Source organism: Orycteropus afer, unplaced genomic scaffold, assembly GCF_000298275.1.
Source record: "Orycteropus afer afer isolate SDZICR_OR568_19922 unplaced genomic scaffold, OryAfe1.0 scaffold00652, whole genome shotgun sequence".
In the NCBI taxonomy this organism is placed as follows: domain Eukaryota; kingdom Metazoa; phylum Chordata; class Mammalia; order Tubulidentata; family Orycteropodidae; genus Orycteropus; species Orycteropus afer.
The window spans coordinates 279,919-302,273 of NW_006922239.1; the positions used below are offsets into that span (position 1 = coordinate 279,919).

Consider the following 22,355-nt stretch of genomic DNA (forward strand, 5'->3'; position numbering starts at 1 on the left):
CAGTTTCTGAGGCGGTATCACTATGGAAGTAGATTGCCCAACCTTCCTTCCAGGGAGTGGTTGGTCAGTTTGAACCACCAGCCTTCTGGTTAGCAGTAAAGTGCCTTAGGTACTATGCTACCAGAACTCCCTCAGTAGCCATTAGGAAGATGCAAATCTAACCTATAATGAGGTACTGTTTCATCCCCACTAGAATGGCCATGATCAAAATAAGTGTTGGTGAGGATGAGGATTCCTATCCGCTGCTGAAAGGAATGTAAAATGGTACAACTGCAGTGGAATATAGTTTGGATGTTCCTCAAAAAAGCTGAACACAGAACTACCATTGTTGTTGTTGTTGGTAGGTATCGCCAAGTCATCTCTGACTTAGGGACCCTATGCACAGAAAAATGAAACACTGCCTGGTCCTGCACCAGCCCCAGGATCCTTGCTATACCTGAGCCCATCGTTGCAGCCACTGTGTCAATTCATCTCATTGAGGGCCTTTCCCTTTTTTGTTGACCCTCCACTTTACCAAACATGATATCCTTCTCCAGGGAACAAGCCCTTCTGACAACATGACCAAAGTAGGTGAGATGAAGGCTGGCCATTCTCGCTTCCAAGGAGCGTTCTGGCTGTACTTCCAGGGCAGATTTGTTAGTTCTTTTAGTAGTCCATGGTATTTTCAGGATTTTTCACCAACACCCTAAGTCAAAAGCATCAACTCTTCTTTGGTCTTCCTTATTCATTGTCCAGCTCTCTCGCATGCATGTAAGACGAATGAAAATACCATGGCTTGTACAGGCACACCTTTGTCTTCAAGGAGACATTTTTGTTCTCCAGCACTTGAAAGAGGTCATTTGCAGTAGATCTGCCCAATGAAATACATTGTCTGGTATCTTGGCAGCTGCTTCCACTGGCATTTATTGTAGAACCAAGTAATATGAAGTCTTTGACAACTTCAATCTTTTCACCATTTATTGTGGTGCTGCTTATTATTAGTCCAGTTGTGAGGATTTTTGTTTTCTTTATATTGTGGTGTAATCCATACTGCAGACTGTAGTCTTCAATCTTCACCAGTAAGTGCTTCAAGTCATCTTCACTTTCAGCAAGCAAAGTTTTGTTGTCAGCATATCGCAGCCGTTGTTAATGAGTCTTCCTCCAATCCTGATGCCACACTCTTCTTCATATAGTCCAGATTCTCAGATTATTTGCTCAGCAAACAGACTGAATAAGTGTGGTAAAAGGACACAACTCTGATGCACTCCCTCCTTGATTTTAAACCACACAGTGTCCCCTTGTTCTGTTTGAACGACAACCTCCTGGTCTATGTACAAGTTCCTCATGAGTACAATCAAGTGTTCTGGAATTCCTATTAATCTCAATGTTATCCACAAATTGTTACGATCCATACAATTGAATGCTCTTGCATAGTCAAGAAAACACAAGTAAACATCTTTCTGGTGTTCTTTGCTTTTCAGCCAAGATCCATCTGACATCAGCAATGATATTCCTCGTTCCATGTTCTCTTCTGAATCCAGCTTGCATCTCCATAAGTTCTCTGTCAATATACTGCTGCAATCGTTTTTGAATTATCCTCAATAAGATTTTAGTTACACATGATATTTTTCAATAATTTCCATATTCTGTTGGATCCCCTTTCTTTGGAATGGGTACAAATATGGAACTAACATGTTGTTGTTGTTGTTATGTGCCATTGAGTCAGATCCGACTCATAGCGACCCCTCCTTGGGTTTCCAAGGCAGTATCATTACGGAAGTAGATTGCCCAACCTTCCTTCCAAGGAGTGGCTGATATGACCCAAAAATTCCAATCCTAGGTATACCCAAAAGCTCTGAAAGCAGGAATGCAAAAAAAAACCCTGTACAACAATATTTACCTCAGCACTATACACAATAGCCAAAAGATAGAAATACTCTAAATATCCATCAACGAGCGATGGTAAGACACAATGGGAAATCACTTAGTCATAAAGAGAAACAAAGTCCTAATACATGCTGAATACATTTTGAATTGGCAAATGTTTTGTTATACATATTACGTTATGTATGGCTATGTATAAAGTGCTTACCATACTCTAAGTACAGAATATGAATTTAACATATGAAAAGTATAATTAGAATATTAAAGTAATAAGACTTATTTTCAAAGTTTTTGTCCATGACATATAATGATCTTTTGAAGTAATATCTAAGTATGTTGTTGTTATTCACTGCTGTCAAGTCAGCTCTGATCCACAATGACCCCTCCTTGGGTTTCTGAGGTGGGATCACTATGGAAGTAGACTGCCCAATATTCCTTCTGATCAGTGGCTGGTGGGTTTGAACCTCCAGCCTTCTGGTTAGCAGTCAAATGCCTTAGGCACTATGCTACCAGAGCTCCTATGTTGTTGTTAGGTGCCATCAAATCAGCTCCAACTCATAGCAACTCCATGCACAACAGAACAAAACACTGCCCGGTTCTGCAACATCCTCACAATCCTTGCTATACATGAGCCCATCACTGCAGCCACTGTGTCAATTCATCTTGTTGAGGGGTCTTCTCCTTTTTCGCTGACCCTCCACTTTACCAAGCATGATATCCTTCTCCAGGGAATGGTCCCTTCTGCTCAATAAAACATAAGTAAACATGTTTTGGGTAGTCTTTGCTTTCAGTCAAGAGACATCAGCAATAATATCCCTCATTCCACATCCTCTTCTGAATCCAGCTTGCATTTCTGGAAGTTCCCTGTCAATATACTGTTACAACCATTTTTGAATGATCTTCAGCATGATTTTACTTGCATGTGATATTAATGATATTGTTCAATAATTTCCACATTCTGTTGGATCACCTTTCTTTAGAATGGGTGCAAATATGGATTTCTTCAGTTGGCCAGGTAGCTGTCTTCTAAATTTCTTGGCATAGACAAGTAATTGCTTCCAATGTGGCATCTGTTTGTTGAAACATCTCCTTGGAAATCCAATGGGGATCAACATGAGTCAGAAGTGACTCGATGTCAGTAGGTTATCTAAGTATAGGTTATTTTAATTCTACGATTAAATTACTCATGGATTTGAGAAAAATAACTAATAATCCATACAGTCACAGTTCTGAGAATAAACCTTATGACTGAGAAATATTATGTTATAGATGAGACAAAAATATAGTATAGAATAAAACCTAAATTATCATCATTTAATATTTAATAACCTGAAAGAATTAAAATTTAATTCCATGATAGCTGCCAGACAAATTTACTTAGAAGAAATTGACCAGGACCATAAAACCCCACTTGCTACATTGAGTCATTTCCAACTCATAGTGACCCTATTAGGTTTCCAAGGTGGTAAGTATTTACTGAAGTAAATTGCTCCATCTTCCTTCCATGCAGCAGCTGGTGGGTTTGAAACACCCACTTTCTGGTTAGCAGTCAAATTCTTAGATGCTGTACCACTGGAGCTTCTTGACCAGACCATAGAGGGATTTAATTTCAACAATAATGAACTTCAGTTGTGGAAAATGGTAATATCCACGGTATGGAAAAAAGTCAGGAAGAGGATAAGGGTAATTCTTAAATGTTTAAGTTCATTTGCCTAAAGTCACAGAGTCAAATCTACAGTGAGGGATTTGGTTCAATAAAAAGAAGTACCTCCTAGGATAAAGAACTGTCCAAAGAAAAAATCTGTTTCCTACCTACTCTGTACATGACAGTCCAGTTACTAGAAGGTACTTAGGCCAAGGACAGAATTACTATAGAAAGGATTTAACCATTCAGAGAGTAGAGGGATAAATTACCTACAGTTTGACAAAGCTTTCTAAGGTATGTTGTCGTTGTTATGTGCCGTTGAGTCAGGCCTGACTCATAGCGACCCCTCCTTGGGTTTCTGAGGCTGTATCACTACAGAAGTAGATTGCCCAATCTTCCTTCTGAGGAGTGGCTGGTGGGTTTGAACCTCCGGCCTTCTGGTCAGCAGTCAAGTGCCTTAGGCACTACGCTATCAAAGCTCCTTTCTAAGATATGTTGCTGCTGTTGTTGTTATGTGCCATCAAGTCAGACCCAACTCATAGTGACCCCTCCTTGGGTTTCCAAGGCAGTATCACTTCAGAAGTAGATTGCCCCATTCTTACTTCCGTGGAGTGGCTATAGCTCTAATCTATTTATTCAATCCTATCTGTTAATACCATACCACATAAACTATATTCTGGCCACTCTTACTCTCTGTGCACAATTCTACATGTATTCTAGACTCAGCAGAGTCTCCCTACCCTTCCTCTGCATCCATCCAAATCCTATCTATAAATAATAGTAATGATAATAATAACAAAGAGCTCTGATGGCACTGTGATTAAAGCAATGGGCTGGATCCAAAAGGTTGGTGGTTCAAACTCACCAGTCACTCCACAGGAGAAAGATGAGGCAATCTGCTTCCATAAACATTTATAGCCTTAGAAACCCTATGGGGCAGTTCTACTCTGTCCTATAGGGTTGCTATGAGTTGGAATTGACTCAATGGCAGTGAGAGTGAGAAGAGTAATATCCATTGTTCACTATGCTAAGCAATTAACATGTATTATTTTATTTAAGTACTTAATTTTCTAGAAGGAGACACTCAATTCATGGCATGTATTAACTTAATTGCATACTGATTTGTAAGAGCAGGTTGATTTTTATTAATAGTAACTTCTTTACCTGTCTTATCTCTTCTACTACACTAGAAACAACCTTTCTAGATTGCCTAGATTGAGGCTTTTAACTGTGATCTCAGGTAAATCACTTAAACTCAGTACATTTCTTCATCTGTAAAATACCAAGGTTACTGTAATGATTAAATGAAATACAGTGAGATAACACACTCATAGTGCAGTACCTACCACAGAGTATATGTTCAAGAAATGGTGTTGTTGTTATGTGTCGTTGAGTCAGACCTGACTCATGGCAACCCCTCCTTGGGCTTCTGAGGCAGTATCACTACGGAAGTAGATGGCCCCATCTTCCTTCTGAGGAGTGGCTGGTGGGTTTGAACCAACAGCCTTCTGGTCAGCAGTCAAGTGCCTTAGGCACTATGCTACCAGAGATTGGTAGGGACTATTTATATATCCTGTAGTAGTATCTAGGTTAGAGGTAATAAGCTTAATGATAAACACATTTACTAAATAAAAACCCCTCATTAGAACTAAGGAGATCTGATGGCTAAAGTGGTTACCGCATTCAGCTGCTAATCAAAAGGTCAGTGGTTCAAACCTACCCACTACTCTGTGGGAGAAAGATGAGGCAGTCTGCTTCTGTAACGATTTACAGCCTTGCAAACCCTATGTGGCAATATTATGCTTTCTTATAGAATCACTCTGAGTCAGAACTGACTTGATGACAGTGGGTTGGGTTTGGTTTTTAGTGGTTAGAACTAATAATTTTGTATTTAAACATAGTCTGTGAGTAGCCTAGGGTTAGGATCTTAAGGTCAGACAATCTTACTTCTACAACTCATTATTAAAAAAAGAAAAACATTATTTCATAAAATCTTAATGAGTATCACAAAAGTTAAGGAAAAACGTAAGTTTTTGATTGTATCTTTTGTATACAGGCTCGTACATACTCTCAAAAGCTCTAAGACGTTTAAATGTTAAACAATCTCTTTAGATACAAAAGGCTTGGATTCGGTTATAAAAAAGGTTACAGAAATCTATGTCATAAACAAGAAACTTATTCCATACATGTTTAAGTCTAAGATTGATAACCAGTTCAATTTTCTCTGGGGAAATAGATAGATCTTTATTTACTTAAAACATTTAATGTAGTAATGGAAGTATATTAAGTAATGGAAGAATATTAAATTTTATCCAGACAACTGTATATCTAAATAAATAGGCCCAGGTATCTAAAATTTTAGTCTCCCCCCTAATTTTTATCTATTAGATACTATTTAAAGAAAACACTAAATACTAGGGAATGTATACTAAAAATCAAAGGAATAATCAAAGTCACTGACCATACTATTTTATATTTGGAAATAAAATGTTATTTACAATCATTAGCAGCAAAATAGTCCAAAATTAATGATTATTAATATAGTATTGCATAGTTAATTAGATTGAGATCTTATTTATGGACTCATGATTCATATACATTTTTCCTGAGTTAAAATTGTAGAAGATGTTCAAAACTCCTAAACAAGATTAAAATAATTTCTAAAATATTCTAATGAGACCAGTATAAATCCAATATATACCCTAGGCTAACATCATAGTAAAAAACCAAATTCACCAACATCGAGTCGCTTCTGACTCATAGCAACCCCAAGGGTTGCTGAGGTGGTAAATCTTTACGGAAATAGATTGCCCAGTCCTCCTTCTGCAGAGCAGCTGGTGGGTTTGAACTGTCTACTTTCTGGTTAGCAGTCAAATGCTTTAAGCACTGCATCACCAGAGTTCCTTGGGCTAACATGATAGAAGCTGACATTCAAATATGGTCATTTTCACTAGTCTGCCAAATAAACAAACACTGAAGTAAATGTGGAATTAATATGACTTCCATCTCAAGGACACCAAGGATTTTACTTAAGTTTCAAAAACTGAAAATGAAGAAAAATATACTTAATACGACAAAGATACATTTTCAAAACTGAGCTAACGAGAAAAAAGAAAAAATAAGTAAAGTTAACTTTCAGTGTCAGCAACCTGATTTATCTTGAGTTTACATTCTTTTCTCACATTTGTTTAGCTATTACAACAAATAAAGTTCAGCTGATTGGGAACATTTGGAAATTCTAAATTTATTTTTCAAAAGAAAAACTGCTCAGAGAATACTTTTGAGAATAACATTTATTCTAATTACATTGTCTGAATTTTTTTTTTAAAGCCAATTGTTTATAACAGGTTTACTTATCAATATTAAACTATAGCTTTTAGTTACATTCTTTAAAAAATAATGATATACTAAAACACAGATCTTGAAGAGGTAGGGAAGGAATATTTCTGGAATGGCTGTAATTATGAGCAACTTTTCATTTTAAGAGAACTCTTCTGTTTGAATGCAATAGAAAGACCTTGGCACATAGAGGGATTACGAGTCCCTGTCCTACCAGAATTCCTTGTTTATAAAATAAAATTCTGTATTTTCTTAACAAAATTCTTTAACATAGATTTTTTCCACCAAAATTCAAAATGCTAAATATACCAAAATGGAAACAAACAAGTTTGGTATTACCACTATACTTTACTATGATTTTAAAGACTAACGTCATACAAAATCAAAAAGCAAACAGAAAATATCTCTGACACTACTATCCTTTCTGCTCCTTTTAGTACCACTCTTCATGAATTAGCTAGAAACCCTACGTTCCTGCTTTCTAGAACGCCAACTAATTTATTTTGTCAAGAACCCTTTTCCTTTCCCAACTATCAAAATATATATTGTCCACCCCCTCTATTATCTGAGCCAGCTGTTCATAAAAACTAATAGTAATGGCTATTAACACCTGCCCTACAAATGGCCCCATGAATGGCTTCAGTCAGTTCATAACTGCATACATATTTTGCATATATATGCACACAGGCACTTTTGTGGAGAGGATCTATGGCAGTTCCATCAGGCCCTCAAAGGGATCTTTTAATCCATGTGGATCTGTCTCAATACAGTTCCTGTCAGAGCTAATTTAACACTCATAATTCTGCAAGTATAGAATAATTTCAAGTAATTTTTTCGTAAAGCAAAACATACTGTGACATGATCCCTCTCCCCTTGTTTAAATCCTTCCCTTAAAAGTTATACAAAACTGTAATTAAGCACATTGGAAACCGATTTAACCAACCAAAAAACCAAACCCACTGCTATCAAGTCTATGCAGACTCATAGAGACCCCCATTGGGTTTCCAAGGTGATAAATCTTTACAGGAGTAGATTGCGTCATCTTCCTTCCATGGAGAAGCTGGTGGATTTGAATCACCAACCTTCAGGTTAGCAGTCAAATGTCTTAGGCACTGTGCCCTCAGAGCTCCTTACCAATACAGCAGTGGGTAGAATATAAACATCTGAACTACAAATATCCTGATCAACAGACAGCCTGTTACATGATGTTTTTAATAATTAATCACACTTTAGTACATGATTTGATTCACATTATTCCCATAGTGGTCAAAAGATCACAATAATGGTTTATGATAATGCTGTTGATGTTGCATTATCCTGAAAAGAATCTTGAATGAAATATATAATGCAATAATGAAAATCTTCTAAGTAAGTATTAAAATGCACTCTACATTAATTTTTTATTCTGTAAAAAATGATTTTATACTGAAATTTCACTGAGATTATACCTTTAGTACGAATGATATTTTAAGATTTTGCCTATTAGATTTAGGAGACAGTTTTTACATTTCAGCATTTTCCAAATATAGTGAAAATTAAGCTGCTTGCTGAAGCAAAACCTCATACTTAAAGACACTAAGATAGTAGGCAACTGAAACCAATTACAGGTAGTCTCTGACATATGACAGGGCTCTGTACCAATGACTCCATCATAAATTATTGATTCTGATTAAGCAAAATGTCATCTTTTAAAAAAAGTTTTCATTATTATTGCCTTTTATTATCAATGTATTTATAAATTCAATCTTTATCTTTAGAGGTTGGCATGGGAATGATAGTAATAGTAAATTATACATGGTAACACTGTATGCAGTACATATCACTACTTATGGTAAGATGTATTAAAAAAAATAAGGTGTTTTAAGCGTGGGTCATTATGACTCAAATACGTTCTAACTTTGGGATTATCTGTATCTTATTCTTTTTTCTTGGTTTTTCAACTGATCTTACTAAACATTTGATTTTTCTACCAGAGCTACATGCATACAATGAAACATACAGTTCTACTATACTTTAAAAATTTGTACAACTACTCATAATTTCATACCAAACATCAAGTGTGTTAATGAAAAATATCACAAAGGGTTAAAGGATGATTAATAGTCATACAAGATGATGTGCTCATGCTTGGTACTGCACCGGAGTATTTCAGTTAATTCAAAATTGGGCACAAATCAGCTATAGGGTTTTCTCAGCTGGCCTATAAATGTGGTTAAGTGTTAGAGACAGTAGTATCTTTAACAGCAAGTCACCATCTGCCATATCCTCTCCCACAGTACCTTATTTTCATAAAATGGATACAGCCAGTTGATTTCCTCGAGGATTGTATGTATGAAAAAGCTAGAGGCTTGGAAGCAGGATTGATGCAGAGTGCGTCCAGGAGAGAATGATACTTTTCAGGACTGAAGAGTCTGGCAAGCATTTACAAAAAGAGTTTTAAGTCCAAACTTCACATTATTAATAGCAAAATGTAATTTTTATGGTCTGAGTGAGTGTACGAGAGAATGGAGAGAGAGAAAAAAAGAGGGAGAAAAAACAAAGCAGTAGTAAAAAGATGACAAGAAGGGCTAAGAGTCTATTACATTCTTTTACTATGAATGTAAAGAATGGATTCAATTTTCACCAAAATCAGTTAAGGCAATCGTTTAGAAAACATCTAAAGCTGTAAAAGTCACTGGAAATTATGTAAAAACAAACAAACCACAAAAACTAACAAAAATTCATTCATATTTCTTGGCAGGAAGGTGGTTTCTAGAGAATAGTTAGATTTTATATCACCTGCAAATACAATTAGGTTGTGGGAGAAAATGTATCCAATCCAAAAAACCAAACCAAACCCATTGCCATCAAGATAATTCTGACTCACAGGGACCCTTTAGGACTGAGGAGAACCGCCCCATGGGGTTTCCAAGACTGTAAATCTTTGTGGAAGAAGACTGCCTCATCTTTCTCTTGCAGAACAGCTGATGAGTTCAAACACCCAAGTTTTTGGTTTTCAGCTTAATGCTTTAACCACAGTATGCCAGAGCACCTAATAAATCCAATAGAAACTAAAAATACCTATTTACTTACAGATGATCCTAGACCAGATGTTAGATTGGAAAACCAAAAAACCCAAAAAGTCAGTAGGGATGCAACATGAAATAATTCACGCAATTGAGAAGTAACATAGACAAAAGGCAGTAATGAAAAGATACAAAGATAATTTAAAGAAAAATCAGTAAAAAATACAAATTATTGGGATTTACCCACAACCTAGCTAAAACATCCATTACACAATTAAGAGGAGTTATTGAGTTGGTTCAAACAGTTAAATGCTCTACTACTAGCTTAAAGGTTGGCCGTTCAAACCCATCCAGAGATGCCTTGGAAGACAGGCTGGCAATCTACTTCTGAAAGGTCACAGCCTTGAAAACTTTATGGAGCTGTTTCACTTGCTCACATGGAGTCACCATGAGTCAGAATTGACTCAACAGTAATTATCAACAGTAACAGATACAATTAAGAGCTCATAATACAGCTGAGACTTTTTTCAGATGAATATGTTTGCTTACAGGTGACTTGTCAGACACTGAAGAGTGGTGGCATTACACTCAGACAGACATTGCACATGTAGTTCTACCTGGTTTTTGCAGCAATAGCAGCAGATACAGTAGCGGCTGCACTGCTCAGAACTGCAGCATTATATCTAGCAGGAGAAGACAATGTAGAAAAGTTTCGAACACCTTCCAAAGAACTTCTCAACACATTTCTTGTGGAGCTGCTTAAATTAATATGTAGGGAAATAAAAACAGGAAAGGAACAAAAAGGAAAGTGAGAAAAGACTGCATAATAAAGATAAGATAGCAACCATCCTACATTGACATTTAAACATGATGAAGGGTGGAATGTCAAAGGTAAAACAGGAGTTCAGGTAATTTACTGTTGCTGTGATTTTTCTGAGAAATTAAAATTTAATATATAATCCTCCAGAAAACAGTTTTTTAGATACAAATACTTTTGAATGTATTTAAATTTGCTGTCTCCAATCCTATTTTAATCTGTATCATATAATAATATACATTAAGAGATTGATTGCCAACACCCAAGTAGAAGATATTTCTAAACATATTTCTGAACATATAGTTGGAGTTTCTATAAGCAGAGAGAGAGAGAGGGACAGTTCTGTCGATTTTTCCCAAAAAGTCTCTATATAGAGAGCTTTACCTTAAAGATGATATATACACCAAGAGTCTGACATTTTAACTAGACTTGTGTTTTCAGAAGAAGGAAGTACAACTGGCTGCCTATGCAGAAGCAGCAGTATTTATCACCACGAACAAAGAAAATAACTGTTTAAAATACACTTCTGGGAGGGCAAGCATCTTTATAAAAATAAATAGCAGTTATAGATAGTATGACTAAAGCATCACCTTCCCTGCTGATGTTCCATATTTTTATTTTCAGTTAGCTCTGTGAGTTATTAAAAAATATTGGTGTAAGATTTTATCTTCATAAGTCTTATTACTTAAAATAGGAATTATTTTCCCTTTGCCTTCTAGAAACAGTTAAGTGAAACATCTGGACAAGAATAAAACTCCATGAATTTAGAACTATAATGGTTATCAAATTGGAATTCAGAATTTCTTTCTTATTAAGTAAAATGTTTTTGTTGTTGTTGTTGTTATGTGCCATCGAGTCGGACCCAACTCAAAGCGACCCCTCCTTGGTTTTCCGAGGCAGTATCACTACGGAAGTAGATTGTCCCATCATCCTTCTGAGGAGTGGCTGGTGATTAAGTAAAATAAAAAGTCTAAAATGCACAATGTGATACCTGTAATCTTTCTCTCCTTCATTATGGGTGTAAGCTATTAACAACCTCCTCCTTATATTTTCAGAAGTTTGTGACAGTAACCACTTCCAACACAAAGTCACTATGTGCCAAACTGCGTCAAGGTAACGACAGCTCAGAAACTTTGAGGGTTAACCTGGGCCTCTTCTCCCTCTCTTAAGAATCTGACAAGCCACTATTCTTAGTTTCATAGGATATAAATGTATGGCCCATTAAGAAGGCAAGTTAAAGAAATAGGGGGAAGTCATTTAAAAAAATTATACAGAACTGTTTTAAGTGTAATTTCTACAAGATGATCCATTAAACTCAATGTGATTGTGTAACAACTATGTGAGTGATTAGTGAAGGAAGAATATGCATTGCAGAGAAAAGAAAGATGAAGAGCTAATATGAGTATATGGTGGAGTGGCAGATTCTTACCAAGTGATTCAACTTTTAGTTTCTCAATTATCCTACTCATTGAGGTAAGGGTTACGATTTTGGGGAAAGTAAGGGCTGCTGATAATAACTAAAATCTTGTTGTTATTGTTGTTGCTGTGTGCCGTTGAGTCAGACCCGACTCACAGAGACCCCTCCTTGGGTTTCCAAGGCAGTATCACTATGGAAGTAGATTGCCCAGCCTTCCTTCCGAGGAGAAAAATTAGCTTAAGAAAAAAAATCAGTTGAATTAAAAGAAAAGGGAACTGTAATGATTTTTTTTCCATCATATTGTATCCCCAATAATAATATAAATGGATGTAGAATTGACAAAGTCAAGCAAACTTGTGAGAATTATTTACCTGAATACCCTTAGAATATTAGGCACCTGGTAACACATTACAAGCTCTCTACCATAGACATCAATGCTCTAATTCGGAAAAACTCACAAAGTGAAAAAATAAAATTCACAGATTTCCTTTTCTATACCAGAAACTAAATAAACAAACAAAAATAAGTAACTGTAAAAGCAGTGTAAAGTGCTGTTCCAAGTCTGAGTGGCAAGCATTCTTTCCTATATATTAATGATGTCAGTCCTGTAATCTATGATCATTTTCTTTTTTTTAGTCAAATCATTTTAGCATGTAAGTTCACACCAGCATTAGAATTTAAACATACCAAGAAGGAAAAACTCTACCTAGAATAAGTAGTTGCTGTTTTTGAAAATGTGGCTACTTGACTACCAATGTTTAAAACCTGAGGAGTAGCAGGTGGGTAAGGTCCACTCTTATGAAGGTCTTCCAGAGAACTGTCAAACCTAAGTTTTCAGAAGTAAAATAAACAAGGTAAGGAAAACATTAATGAAAAGTACAGATATTTATCACCTATGTTGTCTTTTAAACGTACACTGGTTCAATTTTCAGAGCACTGCCAGTTTTGTTTCTTTGGCTTTTCCTATCTACAAAAGGTTAATAAATAAAGCCACAATGAACAAGCCCTACCACAAAATAAAGGCTATTTTCCCCAAAAATCCTTTAACAATAAAACATTATGCTTAAAGAGAAATTTTCATTCACTGACTACGTATTTTGTATTAGATGCTTCAAGGGAACTTAGACTCAAAGGAAATGAATTAAGCTGCCCAGTATCATACACCTAAAGAGGAAATGATGGAATCTGAATCTGGGTCTGTCCATTACTATTTCTACTACATAAATCTTTCCAGTATCTTATGGGCAGCTGCCTGAATAGTGTACCACAAAAAAAGCAACCAGAAATTTTCTTTCAAGTCAGAATGATATGTTTGGTAGATTTGAAATTATATGGCTATTGATTATCTTGATGTAAACAAACTATTTTATCTAGTCCTGTAACAGATGTTTGCATTCAACTGTGGTGCTTTGAGTATTTTTAACTTTGTTCTTCTTATGTGTGTACTGTTTTTTATTTAGAATGCTTGAATTAGATTTTAGAAGAACTCTTATCAGGTTATATTAAAAAAGAGAGAGAAAGAGAGAAGTGGGAGATGAACAAATGTAGAGACCAAAATGTATTAGCGGTTACCAGAGGCAGCAGGGAGGGAAAAAGGAATCCACTGCTAAGGTGGCAATGAATTAATGTTGGTACTTATCTGTTAAGGGTGATGGAAAAATGTGGAAATGGAAAATGGTGACAGTTGTACAACATGGTAAATATAATTAATGTCACTGAATTGTACACATAAAAAAATTTTCAAATGACAAATATTTTGTTACATATATATATGCATATATATATACAACAATTGAAAATAAAATGATGAGAAACTCTGTGTCTGGTCTGAAAGAAGAAAGAACCAAGTATAACACTTTGGAAAGAAAAAATAAATGGGAAAAATAAAGTATTCATTATTGGGGGAAAGGGAAACCTATGGATTTAAAAAAATGGAATGGGTCAGTCACGTTACACTGATTGTCAAATGGAAAAATTAACACTAACATAAAGAAATAAAAAAAGAGAGGTTTTCTTCCCAGTTTTTAAATTCAGCATTGGTCATACCTTTATTAGAATGTAAAAAAAAAAAAAAAAAAAAAAAGATGAAGGAAACTTAAGAAAAATGTTATGGCAGAGCTAAAGTATCATTTAAGAGGTATATCAGGAAAAGTTAAAGGAAAAAGAAATACAAGTCTACGATCCAAAAACCAAACCAAACTCCCTGCCGTCGAGTCAGTTCTTGGGTTTCCAAGGCGCTATCTCTATGGAAGTAGATGGCCCAGTCTTCTTTCCAAGGAGTGGCTGGTGGGTTTGAACCACCAGCCTTCTGGTTAGCAGTCAAATGCCTTAGGCACTATGCCACCAGAGCTCCTTAAGTCTAGAACAGGAGTCAGCAAATCCTGTAGGCTAAATCCAGTTCACCACCTGTCTATGTAGTTGAGAATGGTTTTCACATTTCTAAATGGTTAAAAAACCAGAATATTTCATGACACTTGAAATTGTGAAATTCAAAATTCAGTGGCCATAAATAAAGTTGTATTGAAACATAGCTAGGCTCATCTGTTTATGTATTGTCTATGGCTACTTTCACTGACCAAAACATAAACAATACAGCAAAAAAGGGGAAGGGCCTCAACGAGATGGACTGACACAGTGGCTGCAACTACGGGCTCAGGTATAGCAAGGATTGTGAGGATGGTGCAGGACTGAGCAATGTTTCATTCTTTTGTTCGTAGGGTTGTTATAAGTCAGAGCCAACTCAATAGCACCCAACAACATAAAAACAACATGGCTACTTTCATTTTAAGGAGCTCTGGTGGTTAAGGCATTTGGTTGCTACCCAAAAGGTCAGTGGTTCGAACCCACCAGCAGTTCCACGGAAAAAAGATAAGATGGTCTGCTTCCGTAAAGATTTAAAGACTTGGAAATCCAATGAGCATCACTATGAGTCAGAATCAACTCAACAGCAGTGAGTTTTTTGAGTACTTTTGTGTTACAAGGCAGAGTTCAGTAGCTATGTGCATGGGCTGGAAAACCTAAAATATTTCCTACCTGGATCTCTACAGAAAAGAGTGTGTTGCCCTCTGCCCCAGATAATAATTTCTCCACATAACTACCAGAGTGAACTGCAAAAAATACAAATATAATCATTTCTGTTGCTTGTTGTTGTTGTTATGTGCCATGGAGTCGGACCCGACTCCTAGCGACCCCTCCTTGGGTTTCCGAGACAGTATCACTACGGAAGTAGATTGCCCCATCTTCCTTCCTTCTGTTGCTTAGACCTCCCTATACTGCTCTAAGCAACTTTGGTTTCCTAATCCCCAACCTTATCTCATGGAGTTCTTCTCTGGTTTATTCCAGTCCAGCTGGCCTTCATCTCTTTTCCAAACAGGCCAAGCTTCTTCCTACTTCAAAGTCTATGCATAATCTACCACTTCTTGCTTTCTGTACTTTTCTCTCTACTATACCTTCCCTAAGACAACTCCTAAGCATTCTCTGGCCACAGTTTAAAAGTCACCTCCTCAGAAGGGCCTCCTCAGCCCCAAAATCAATTTAGATTATGTCATCATATGCCATCATATGCTATCATAGAACCCTGCACTTTTTCTTCATGGCATTTGTTATTTTAAAAGCATATGATTATTTGTGTGGTTATATTTTTTAATCCAGATTCTCTCACTAGATTAGAAACTTCCATGAGGACAGAGACCATTATGTTTATTGGTTATAAATAAAGTATAACAAAATGCTTTCCACAAAGTAAACGGCAAATATTTGTTGAATGCACAGATGAAACTTACTGTTTACAAATACAGAATTTGTAATATATATATATTTCTTAGAACACATTTGTACTTCTAGAGAACATTTTACAATTTATATTACTTCATTTTACTATTTATAAATATATGTTATTGTAACATGTGATCAGTTTCAAAGAAGTGAGTGGAACTCCCAAAACACCTACAACAAAAATATCTTTTATAATATAAAGTATGGGAGCTCTGTAGTGATACTGCCTTGGAAACCCAAGTCGCTATGAGTCAGGTCTGACTCGACAGCACATAACAACAATATAAAGTATTATTGATATTCTAGAAAAAGAAAATGTAGTTATAAAGAATTATTAAATATCTATATATTAACATACTGAAGATAGGTAAGGAAAACCCAGAAAAAAAAAAAAAAAAGAGTGAGAATTGGAGAAGCTGATCCCTTCAAACAGCTCCATGAACTATGTTATTGGAACTATTTGAGTGCCCCTGGAGAATAAAGCTCAACTCATGAAATACCACTTTTAAAGCTATGTTTCCAAATTTCCAAACAAATGCACTTGGGAGGTTTTCCACGTGCTGCACACACAGATTGCCAATTCCTTTGTATAGCCAAGGTCTAAAAATACTAGATGTAAGACAAAATCTTAAACTACTTCATTTAATATGGAACAGACATTAGTAACTATTCTCATCTGACATTTCCTAATATTTATTCCTTTAGGGTTGGAAGAAGCGCTCTTTAATAGTACCTTTGCAACAGCCAGACTTCCTGGTTTGTCTGTTCTTTACATAAGTTTTCACTCCTCACCAGAGAGATTTGAAGTCTTTCTCCTTTTCCAGATATTGCTGAAGAATTGGGCATGCAGCCGTTTGGCCTGTTTTTCTCAATAAAAATGAGCACTGAAATATTTACTGCCAGCTCTCTTTACTGTGTGTTTCTATGCTTTTCAATGTAGATCCATGTTAACAATTCGTCTAGGCAAATTAGGCGCAAGGTTGTTCATCTTACTAACTTAATATCCTTACCATCTTGCAGGACCAGTGGGAGGAATTCTCTTTCCATTTCTCCCTTTCCACTGGATGCTTTGAATCTCTACTCAAAAATGCTATATAGTTTCTTTTAAAACACAAAACAAAAATACATTTATCTTCTATTTTCCTATTCCACTCAATAGTCAAATTCTGTGAAATAATAGTATATTCTGTAGCCTCCATTTCCTCACCGGCCTTCACTCTTTAATCACTTCAACTTGGCCTCATCACCCACCATTACGTAAAACCATATTTTTGTCAATGTCACTAAAGATCTGCTTGTGGCTGAATTCAACTGACAATCCACATTCCCCATTTCACTTACTTTCAGCATATGATCCAATTGACCTCTCCTTCTATTCTCCAGTCTTCTGTGTCTCAACCCTGTATACTTGCTTATTTTTAGTACTACTTGTGAAGTAGTATTTCTTTTCCTTAGGGCCCTTTCTCCTGGGCCTTATTTCTTTGTACTCTATTGTTACCACAGTGCTGTTATACTTTACCATAGCTTTAAATACAATCTATATATTAATGTCCCAGGTTTACTCCTCCAGCTCAGCTCTCTACTATGATTAGCAGCCCATGGTTTGAATTGCTTTCATTATTTTTATAGATGTCTATAAAACCCACCAGCCACTCCTCGGAAGGAAGATGGGGCAATCTACTTCCATAGTGATACTGCCTCGGAAACCCAAGGAGGGGTCACTATGAGTTGGGTCCGACTCGATGGCACACAACAACAACAACAACAATTTGCTAGTCATTAACTTACTATATGATGGAGACACTGTACTGGCAAACATGGTAAGAATAACTTCAGTGGAGCAAAAAGAACAGAATCCAGGCTATAGAATATTTAAGCTTGCTAACCCTAATAATATTCAAAATGTTAATTTGGCTCATCCAAATTTTGGAGGAATTATAGCCAAACCATATCTGAATACGTTCTTTTCAAATTACAAAGTAACTGAAAAAGAATGCAGAAATTCTTTTTAGCATAAAAACTTCATCTTCAATTAGAAATTTAAATGCCTCCATGTTATCTAGATAAGTCTCATAAAAAGATTAAATAAACAGAGCAACTTGCTACATTTCCACATAATAAGATTTCAATAAGAGGAAAAATTCAGCAACTTTAAAATATTTATGTTATAAGCAGGTAAAAGGGAGCTCTGGTAGCATAGTGCCTAAGGCACTTGACTGTTAACCAGAAGCCTGGCAGTTCAAACCCATCAGCCACTCCTCGGAAGGAAGGTTGAGCAAGGTAGTGACACCAAGGTAGTGACACTGACTCGGAAACCCTAGGAGGGGTCGCTATGAGTCAGGTCCAACTCGATGGCAAATAATAACAACATGAAGCAGGTAAAAAGTAGGGAAATTACAATGGGTTACTCCTGGTATTTTCACTCTTCCACAAAGCAAACTTTCATGCAATGTTATTGTTAAGCAGAAACCAGAATATATCAGGGTCCTAGCTGAATTTTGCCCTTTGAGGGTTCAGTGGCACAACAAAGCTATTTATTCTAAACAAGGAAACTGCCAGTCACCTAGAAAAAGGAGTACTTTCCACTGGTTTCCTGACAATAAATATGGTAAGTGTGTTCACTTATAACTATAATCTCCTTCCTGGAAAATTAAATAATCTAAACTATAGCTAAAAAATTCTGAAACTTAAACACAAGCTAAAGTTATTGATTTCAATAGTCTTTGTTTCTGTACCAGCCTAATAATATAATTTTAGCCTGTTAATTCTACATTTTAAAGAGGTATTTTGGAGCACTTTTTAATACATTTAAAGTGTTAAAGAGCAAAGATGTCACTTTGAAGACTAAGGTGCACCTAATCCAAGCCATGGTATTTTCAACCACCTCATATGCCTGTGAAAGCTGGACAGTAAATAAGGAAGACACAAGAAGAACTGATGCCTTTGAATTGTGGTGTTAGTGAAGAATATTGAAACTACTATGGACTGCCAGAAGAACAAACAAATCTATGCCAAAAGAAAGGCAGCCAGAATGCTCCGTAGAGGATGGCCAGACTTCATCTTACATTGTCAGAAGGGACCAGTTCCTGGAGAAGGATATCGTGCTTGGTAAAGTAAAGAGCAGTGAAAAAGGAAAAGACCCTCAATGAGATGAACTGACACAGTGGCTGTGATGATGGGTTCAAGCATAGCAAGGATTGTGAGGATGACACAGAACCAGGCAGTGTTATGAGTCAGAGCTGACTCAACGGCACCTAACAACACAGCAATTCTACATTTATTATACAGTGAAGCCTGAGAAAGCTAGAATTCAACATGACTGCCTTGTTTTTCTGGGTCTCACAATTTTCCCACCCTTGACAGAGTGGTCACTACTTTTCTACTCTTTGTCTAGTGGAAAATATTTGAGTTTTCCTTCTCTGATAGGTTTTCACCATACATAGGTTCTGGCTTTCACAGGCTTTACTGTAGATGGTACCTTAATGAGCATTTCAAACATCGGCATGTAGGGAATAGAGAGGACTATTAAAGACTAAAAGAAGATTATGAAGTAAATTATCAAACATGAAAACATTACCCAAAATGAGGTTTACTTTCAGTGAGAGCAAAGGAAAAAGGACTGACTCAAAGAATGATTTGTCTGGTAGCTTCCCACTTTCCTAAAGAAGGGAAGGACGAAGGAAACAAAAAGAGAGGTCTCCAAAGGAATTAGAACTAATTTTATTTCTTTTGGGGGGAAGAGTTTGCTCTTTGTTGATATGCTTCATTTTCTTCACACCTTTAAAACTCTGCCTTATATTGGTCATATCTTCCTGCTGTTGTGTTTCCTTTATGGATTTTTACTATTATCAAGAGTTCAGTCTTAACATTATGTGAAAGTTTTAGTTACCGATACTATTCCATGATCTCCATGGAGAAAATATGATGATCTATGATGGTCTAAAGAAAAGCTAGGTAAGAATAAGCATATATAATATTCCAAAACCAAAAATCAAACCCACTGCTATCAAGTCGATTCTGACTCATAGTGACCCTATTAGGACAGAATAGAACTGCCTTATATGGGCTTTAAGGCTATGAATCTTTACAGAACCAGACTGCCTCATCTTTCTACCACAGAGGGACTGGTGAATGTTTTAACCACTGCACAACCAGAGCTCCTTCTATTATGTCTATAAAAACATATTTTAATATAAATATTTTAGGGTAGAAAGACAACTTAAAATCACTTGGTAAAATCCTTTGATAAAAAGCCTGAGTTCCTCTACTCCAGCCTTGACTACTGGACGTACCTAATACTGCAGGGTACTTAACGGGCTTCTCACTCTCGTATCTTCACTGAGTCAATTCTCTTCTCAGAAATTTCAAGTGGTTGGAAATGGCTTCTTATATGGAGCAAAAATGTACCATTGTATAGTTTCAACATAGTTTGAATAATGAAATAAGAATTTATATACATTTTCAGATATACGATTAAAGGATATATAATTCAATAAATAGTGTTAAATCAATCTGTTACTTTAAAAGAAAAAAACTAAAAACCCATTAATGAATCTGCCTGAATGCCTACAGTCTGAAAGCTACTCACTGTGAGTCCTTGGTGAGGCCAGGTGTCTTGAGAAAGCCACCACCTCATCTGATCCTCTAATAAGTGTCCTGCCAGCATTAAGAGATCAATAACTGAGTGGCTGCATGTTCTCCAGCTAAATAGTCTGGATCATATGTGCTGAATTTTTCCACTTAATCACTCACTATGATCATTTATTCACTCAACAACTAAAAATAATGTTTTGAATTCCTACTATGTGCCAGGAATCTTGACATATTCTATTATCCACTTTAATTTTCTACCCTTGTGATGCTTACATTCAAGTGCTCACTTTTTTCTAAGAGACCACGAGGATTAATCCCATCATGTTCTTCACCCCTGTTTACCTGCTACAACTAGCAGACAAACATCTTGGGTTATTCATGATCTTCTAGACTCTTATTTCTTTACTGCTTTCTTTATCTCCTAATTTCACATCGCTTTTAGCCCTCACACACCCTCTATATTGAAAACCTAAATTGCAGTTCCCTCAACCAGACATTGTCTCTTCCTTTATACTCCTTATTTTTATATATTTGGATAGAGAAAATGTCCTCATTACTCTTTACAAACCATCAGCCATTCTTAATTCTCCAAAATTCCAACTTCTTTGTGATACATGTCATCGGACAATACCACTCACTATCTACCCGCCTCATTGTCCTGACCCTACTAGCTCATCCATCATTTACTTTAGTTTCTCACTATCTTCCTCTTTACTCCATTCCACCAAACTTTGGTCTTCAACATCATCATATGCATCAGTGAGTAACCAGACTGATAAATTCTTACACTTCTTCATATGAATAATATATTCCTCTAAAGCTAAGCCTTAGGCTGGCATATCCCAGCCATTCCCTCCGAAGTTCATTACTTTTACTTTTTCAACTAGCACATGTCAGAAAGCTGGACTTTAAACACCTTTTTTTTTTTTTCACTTTCTTCTACCTCTTGACTGTATTAGCTTGTTGACTGTACTGAATTGACTCTTACCAGTTTCATAGGCTCTTAGAAATTAAATTAACCCTTACCAAGTTCACTGACTTTTACCACTATCCACCTCCATGTCTACCAATATCTCCACACCCCTGTCAACTCTTCCTCTAAAAAATAAATTCTTCCAATTGTCTCCATCTCCATTATTAACTTTGTGGCCTAAGCCACTACCACCTCTCTCCTGAATCATAAGAATACGCTATTACTGATGCTTTACTAGTGATTTTCCATAGCATTCAGAGCGATCTTTCCAAAACACAAATTGGATGTCATTTCCATGATTAAAATCCTATTTTGGATTTCTGATTTAACTGGAATAAGAATCTAAATTCCATGATGTACAAGATAATGACAATCTAGTCCCTACTTCTTCAATCAATCCCTTTTTACTCTCTCCAGCTACATCGGCCTTCTTTCAGTTTCTTAAACACACCAAGCTGATTCCTGTCTCAGGACCCTTGCACTTAATCCTTCTGCCTGAATAGCATTGCTTCTGCATAACTGCTTGGATGACTCCTTCAGGTCATTCATTCTTTAGTCCAATATATTTTCTTTTTCTAATTATTGTCGAATACCCTTAAGTCCCTTACTTATTTATTCCCTTCAGATGAATCATAAAAAACCAAACTCACTGCCACCAAACCAATCCTGACTCATAGCGACCCCTCCTTGGGTTTCTGAGGTGGTAGCACTACTGAAGTAGATAATCCAATCTTCCTTCTGAGGAGTAGCTGGTGGGTTTGAACTGCCAGCCTTCTGGTTAGCAGTCAATGCCTTAGGCACTATAGAATATATCATAATTCAGACAGTGAGTATGACTCAGCACCCAGATTCAGCTACAAACCATGCACCTACAACAATGAGTTACACACAGTAAGTACTTAATAAGCATCTGTGGAACTGATTTATTA

General features: G+C 36.3%; 1 protein-coding gene across 1 annotated transcript in view; it reads right to left on the reverse strand.

Annotated features, from left to right (window-relative positions):
* The window catches only part of PDLIM5 (PDZ and LIM domain 5), a 427,072-nt gene that overhangs the window by 144,326 nt on the left and 260,391 nt on the right, over positions 1-22,355 (reverse strand). Inside the window, exons 8-10 of the mRNA XM_007956709.1 lie at positions 12,800-12,912; positions 10,470-10,623; positions 9,127-9,258 (exon numbers count right to left, since the gene is read on the reverse strand). Coding sequence (XP_007954900.1) covers positions 9,127-9,258; positions 10,470-10,623; positions 12,800-12,912 — 399 coding nt within the window. The remainder of the gene's footprint in view (positions 1-9,126; positions 9,259-10,469; positions 10,624-12,799; positions 12,913-22,355) is intronic.